Consider the following 6000-nt stretch of genomic DNA (forward strand, 5'->3'; position numbering starts at 1 on the left):
AGCAGCAGTGAAAGTCCTGCCCACTCTTGTCAACTTTCTGTGTCTAAGTGCAAGCCCACAAAATGGTTGGAAACTTAAAAATGTGAGTGATGGCTCTTCCCATGTGGACTTTCATCTCATATCAGCGATTCACATCAGGGTAATGTCAATAAAGAATCACACTTAGAACGATGATTCACTGCGTCATTGAGCTGTTCCACTGAGAACGACAAGGAAGAGATGAGAAAGAAACTGCATAAATAAACTGGTACTTGTAAGGTGAATGAGCTCCAAAATGGGTGGAGCAACTACATGCTGTCAGTTACTGACTTGAATGAACCATTCAAAAGACTCCTATCCCCAGCAGACAGTCGTGATAGGTTCAGAGCAGTGAGCCATTAATCGCAATGGCTGAATCTACCCTTTTCAGTTTAGGAAGCCTCACTCTCGCATAACCAGAAAGTACATCTGGTCATTTGTCAGAACTAACTTCTGAGTGTTGACTGAAAAATAAAATATGTGAGTTCATATAATGCAGATTAAGTCAGTAGAGGTTGGTTATTACTTTATCAATATCACAGTAGCATGTGACAATATCTCTCACTCCATACTCTGCTAAATTGCAGCACTCCCACAGAAAATTTCAGGTACTGCTATATTGCTATCCACTTGGGACCCACACCACACAAAATGTGTGACTTGAAAAGACAATAACGTGCAGAGATAATCTAAAAACCATTTTTTTTTTTGTAGCAGTGTGCCATCACAAAACAAATATCTCTTGGCAGAGGAAACAAATAAAAAAAAACTATCAGTAGGCACAGATAATCAAGCACCAGGCACTCTTTTGAAAATAGAAACAAAGAAGCAAATGGTTGAGTCTGGAGATTTAGGTGATGTCAGTGCTGTTTAATCCCCAATTAGTCAAATGTGTGAAATAAATGTGTTTTAATTCACCCCGAGTGAGAAACAATTGATGTACCAAAGCAGAATGAAATGTCACAGCCTACACTTCAAAAATATCATAAACGAATAGGGAAAACAATGACCGTACTTTTAAATTGATAAATAGATCCTGATTAACAAATTTGGCAATTTTAGTGAAAAGTACACATTTTCAGGTGAGTTTTCTGCAATGGATGTTGCTGCTGATGCTGTTGCTGCTATGATGCTTTAGTTGTTCAGTCATTACATTCATTTCAAATAAAATGGAAAAAGACGTAGCTATCACATTTCATGAATTCTATTTATGGTGGATCCTTATTTACACTGACATGCTTGTTTACGTTAATCGTTCAAAGCTATCAATCAAAATGAGGTTCAGGATAATTATCAATAAAAGTACATGCCCAGCATCGCATACTCTGACCTCATTCTTCACCACCATTTTATGTAGGCCTACCTGGCAGAATAGAATTACTAAAGAGAATATCAAAATATCCGTTGGGAAAGCTTTCCTGTCAAGAGAAATTTCCAGATGATGTGCTGTAGGTCACCGCTTTGGTTTCAGAAAGTCAATGATTTTTCCATTTTACACTTTTTGTGCAGTGTTCCAGTTAAAGAATCCTTAATAAACACTACATCCTGTTTGTTCTCTCCACACATCCACCGTACATAAAATGTCAGTAAAACCATAAACCCAGAGTGAAGTCATTTCTACAAAGTAAAGATTAAGCCTATATTTCAACTCCCAAACCACCATCTTTCAGGCTTTGAAACATAATTTAATTGGAGATGGAGACAATGCAAGAACTATTCAGAATTGTACAAATAAGTACATTTTTAGTTTCTTTCACATTGCACTTTTCATGTTGTTCAAGACCAAGGTCTTTCAGTGTTGTATTTTATATCCTACCAGAATTTGGCTCCATGGAGGATACAAGAATTTACTGCAGAAGAACTACAGTATACATCATAAAGAAGAAGCAGAAAGGCAGCAAACTTTTGCACTGCGCGTGATGAATGTCTCCATCCACTACAGATTTCCATGACAAAACAAAGTCTGAGCTTTAGAGTCTGAGCAGAGACCGGGGCACAACCAAACACTGTCAGGTTTTCACCTATTTTAAAAATATATATACACATATTAGCATAAATATATGTCACCCACAAACAAGACACATGTTTTTAATACAATTATAGACCATCGGTATAGTTCTTGGACAATCCTGTTAATTACAGTTCGCTCAAAAGTAACGGAAGTAAAAATGTTAGAACTTTGCTTTAATGCAAGGTAGGTGAATTCAACATTTCTTTCCAGTTACATTCTTCACCTTGGATACTCGTCGTGTTGAAACGGCCTATACGTTGCCTAACTGCATATGATACCATTAGTGTGTGATGAATGTCCCTGAAGACATGGATAAGAGCGAGTGCTCCTCGTTGTCTATGCTAGGCTATATAGGACAGAACAAGTGAACGGTAACAAATGAAATATACACCGTTTTTGAAAAGCTATTGCGGCTGCATTTACTATAGGTGGGGGCATGTTATAACACAGCATTACAGCGTGCCCCGCGTTATGCTATTGGTATTCATGACTCACAGTTTCCGCTTGCTAGTCTCATGTGTCAAAGCTACACTATCTTTTAGACCACAAGACAATGATTTAAAATTACATATATTTGGAGTCCGTGGCGTACACATAGCATTAATTAATCGAAAAACACTTTGGCTAAAAAATAAACACTTGAATTGTGATTTTTTTTTTTTTTTTTAAACACTCGTTAATAATTCTTGATGACGTTTTTGAATCGTCTCGACACTCACACATAAGAAGCGTGCTGCATTAACAGCCTACATAAGTAAAGGCAAATACATATTTCTTGTTCAGGCGCAACTATGTAAAATTCCCATGTTTCAACATGACCCGTGTTAGTTTGTGCCCCGGTCTCCCTAACATGATCACCTCTTTAACTCCTTTTTACATTTGCTTAGTGACAGGCCTACTTCTTACAATAAGCTGCAGGATTAACATTCGTCCAGAGACCCTCCTGCTTGTACACTACTACAACAACCCTCCTACACACCAAACCTCCCTGCACAAATCTACCAGTAAATACATTTTCAGACCATGCACAACAATGCAAGGAGGTAAGCACACTGTTTGCACAACAGATCTGCAGTCTCAACAGGTACTACTGACAGGCTCTGGCATGATCTCTTGTTAAATGGACTATAGAAAGACATCAGTTCAGTACTGGTCGCAGCTCAGTCAACTTAAGTCACCTTGCTCACCATTTATTTACACTACACTCATTAAGCATTTGGGTCCTATTCCAAAGGACGTGAAATATGCCTTGATTTCTCAATGAGCGCTCTTTCCGCGCCACTCACATTAATCTTTCTGATCACTTGGCTTTTCATAGGTACACAGCTTGCTCAGGATGAGAAGCATCTTGGGTTTGCGCAATAATATTCAGGGCTTCTGTAGTATGTAATGCAAAAATTCAAATGTAAGACTTTTCAGTTACCTTCAATGGGGTTTTCAAGGATCGTATTTGTAAATAACGCTCTTAAAATGTATTTAACCGCAAGCTTCATATATCTTTCCAAACATATCAGTTTAACTTTGTGTATTGAATATTGCAAAACTTGAAAAAAAACAGTATGACAATGTCGTTCACTTCAAAGCAGTTTGAACAGTGGTTATTTAATATTTTATTTTATTTTTTCCATTATTTAGTAAATAACACTGGGATATTACTTTTTTTTTTTTTTATCTCTGACCACCTATCAACACGCGTAATAAAATTGCGGGCTACATTGCAAAATCAGGTCTCTCACACTGCATAAATACACTAAGTCAACAAATTAATAACTGGAGCTATGAGGGACAGTAACTAAATAAAATAACAACTAAATGGACATAAGCGCGAGGGAGAGGTTGCTCTCCTTGTTAACGAGTGGGAGACTATTCTATTCCAATAAATCTTAGTGTTAGAATCTTATTTTTACAGTCTAACCAAGTTTGGTTATTCTGACCAGCAGTTCTTATTCGGTCAGCACTTATCAGGTCAACATTCCTGGAGATAGGATTTGTCCAAAAACAGGGCATTGGAATCGGCTAACGTTACACTATTCTTGGTTAGACTGATTCTGTTCCTAAAAGCTTATATTGCAACTAGGCAAATTTCTAAATATTTTTTAAAACGTTACTTTCATACGTTACCAAATGCGTACGTAAAAAATGAACTTTTTGACATACTAGGTAGGCTACCGGTGAAGGATGCACATATGATCATGCGGGCCGCAGACACCCATAAAGGTGGTTATGAAGCCCTTTCCATTCAAGCGACTCGGGCATAGCCCCAAGTCGCGTAGACTGACCACTAGACTCTGCTGGAATGCTATTATTTTGGTCATACAGCCTTTGCATATTGCTTATTTTCATCAATCTTTTGATAAACGCCGTGTCTTCAAGAGGATGGCGTAACCTACAGTTATGCGCAAATGTATAAAAACGTGTCTCCAAAATAAACAGTCAACCGCAAAACTAACAAACTGGCTGACGTTTACCAAGTCAAAACAGAGCACCACCCCCTTCCAGCTTGATTGCACTAGCACGCAAGCTAGCTAGGTCAAATCAGCAAAAGCAAGTGTGGAAACAACTGGCTAGATACCCAACCAGTAGCGGCAAATCCATCACTGACCGAACTGGCAAAGTTGCCAATGGAAGATATGGCAACTTGCGTATGGATCAAATAATTCATACCTGTTCTGCCAGCCTTGAAGCAGGTTCGTGTATTTACACAGCACTCCTTCCAGGTGCCCCTTGTGTGCCTGCTGCAGACCGAGGCTGTTACCCGATACTCGTCCCCGATTCCCGGTCCCTCCAGCCGGACTACCAACTGACACCGAGCCCGGGCTGTGTGTTCTCCCGATCTTTCTAGCGGAGTTCGCACGATCCGCAGAGAACACGGAGTTGGTCTTGCTAGTCCCGGGATGTGCACCGCTGAATGCGTTTTCCATGCTAGTTATAGTAGTGGGATGGATAAACTAGGTTTTGTTCGCTATATCATCAGTGAAAACAGCGCAGTGTATGACTCGTGAGTTAAATCACGAACTTCGAAAATTCAGCATCCATATTCCGCTGACGGTTTTGTCGTCTGCTTCGTCCAACCGGCACAATCATATTCCTAGTTACGATTATGATTATTTTCCTTGCTGCGGCGATTACTCCGTGCTCGTATTCTAGCGTTTTTAAAATGGAAATCACCGTAGCGTCACTCCCTCCGCCTCTCCACCAACCCGGATATTAGCCTACAGTCAAGATACACATCATCACATGGAGCGCAACGAACTCGCACGGTCCAGCGCGCAGAATGCCGATCTGCACGTTTCCTATACTGCGTAAACCTTGAATGCTGATTCACCAAATTGTGATCTTTTGACTCCATGAAGCAACTACACAATTAAAAAACCTTTGCATATAACGCGTCATAAGCCATGCTTGTGGTTAAATTGTACTTGGATTTGCATTCTTTTTTACATATTTGCAGTGCAGACAGGACAAACTTGTTCAGTGTTAACAGAGCAATGGAGACCAGAGAGAAGCGAGTACCTCTGGGACCCCAGTGCTGTCCTCGCACCATTAACAGTTGTCTCGCAACGTCATTTCAGTAAGTTTCAGACAAGTTTGGCTATGCATTTTTAATTGTCCTTTTAGAAACAAAAAGCACATGCGGACATCATATAATATTTTACCAACTCCCCTGCCTATCAGTTGTGAAGTGAAATATATTGAGCTGCAAGTTTCTTTTGGAGATTGTTTGGCAGATAGCTGAAGGTCAGCGGGTGTGCATTCCTGAGTTAAACCATGTAGCTGTTGCAAATGTCGCAAATATTTGCACTCAACCCAAAATCTACTTCACTTGCTTCATTCTGATGGAAAAACCTCACAACTTTAGCGCTTGCGCTTCAGAAATCATAAATACCCCATTGTACTGACTTGTTTAAAAATACATTGCCTTACACAGTGAGATATGTTACATAAAACAGGCCTGGCTATATCCATGCATT

General features: G+C 39.6%; 1 protein-coding gene across 1 annotated transcript in view; it reads right to left on the bottom strand.

The window, feature by feature from the left end:
• Window positions 1-5384, bottom strand: part of LOC135261422 (oxysterol-binding protein-related protein 10-like) — a 60174-nt gene extending 54790 nt beyond the window's left edge. The window contains exon 1 of the mRNA XM_064347712.1: window positions 4694-5384. Within this exon, the coding sequence (XP_064203782.1) occupies window positions 4694-4950 (257 nt within the window). The 5' untranslated portion in view covers window positions 4951-5384. The remainder of the gene's footprint in view (window positions 1-4693) is intronic.
• Between the last annotated feature and the right edge of the window lie 616 nt (window positions 5385-6000).

This window comes from Anguilla rostrata, chromosome 8 (assembly GCF_018555375.3).
Source record: "Anguilla rostrata isolate EN2019 chromosome 8, ASM1855537v3, whole genome shotgun sequence".
In the NCBI taxonomy this organism is placed as follows: Eukaryota; Metazoa; Chordata; class Actinopteri; order Anguilliformes; family Anguillidae; genus Anguilla; species Anguilla rostrata.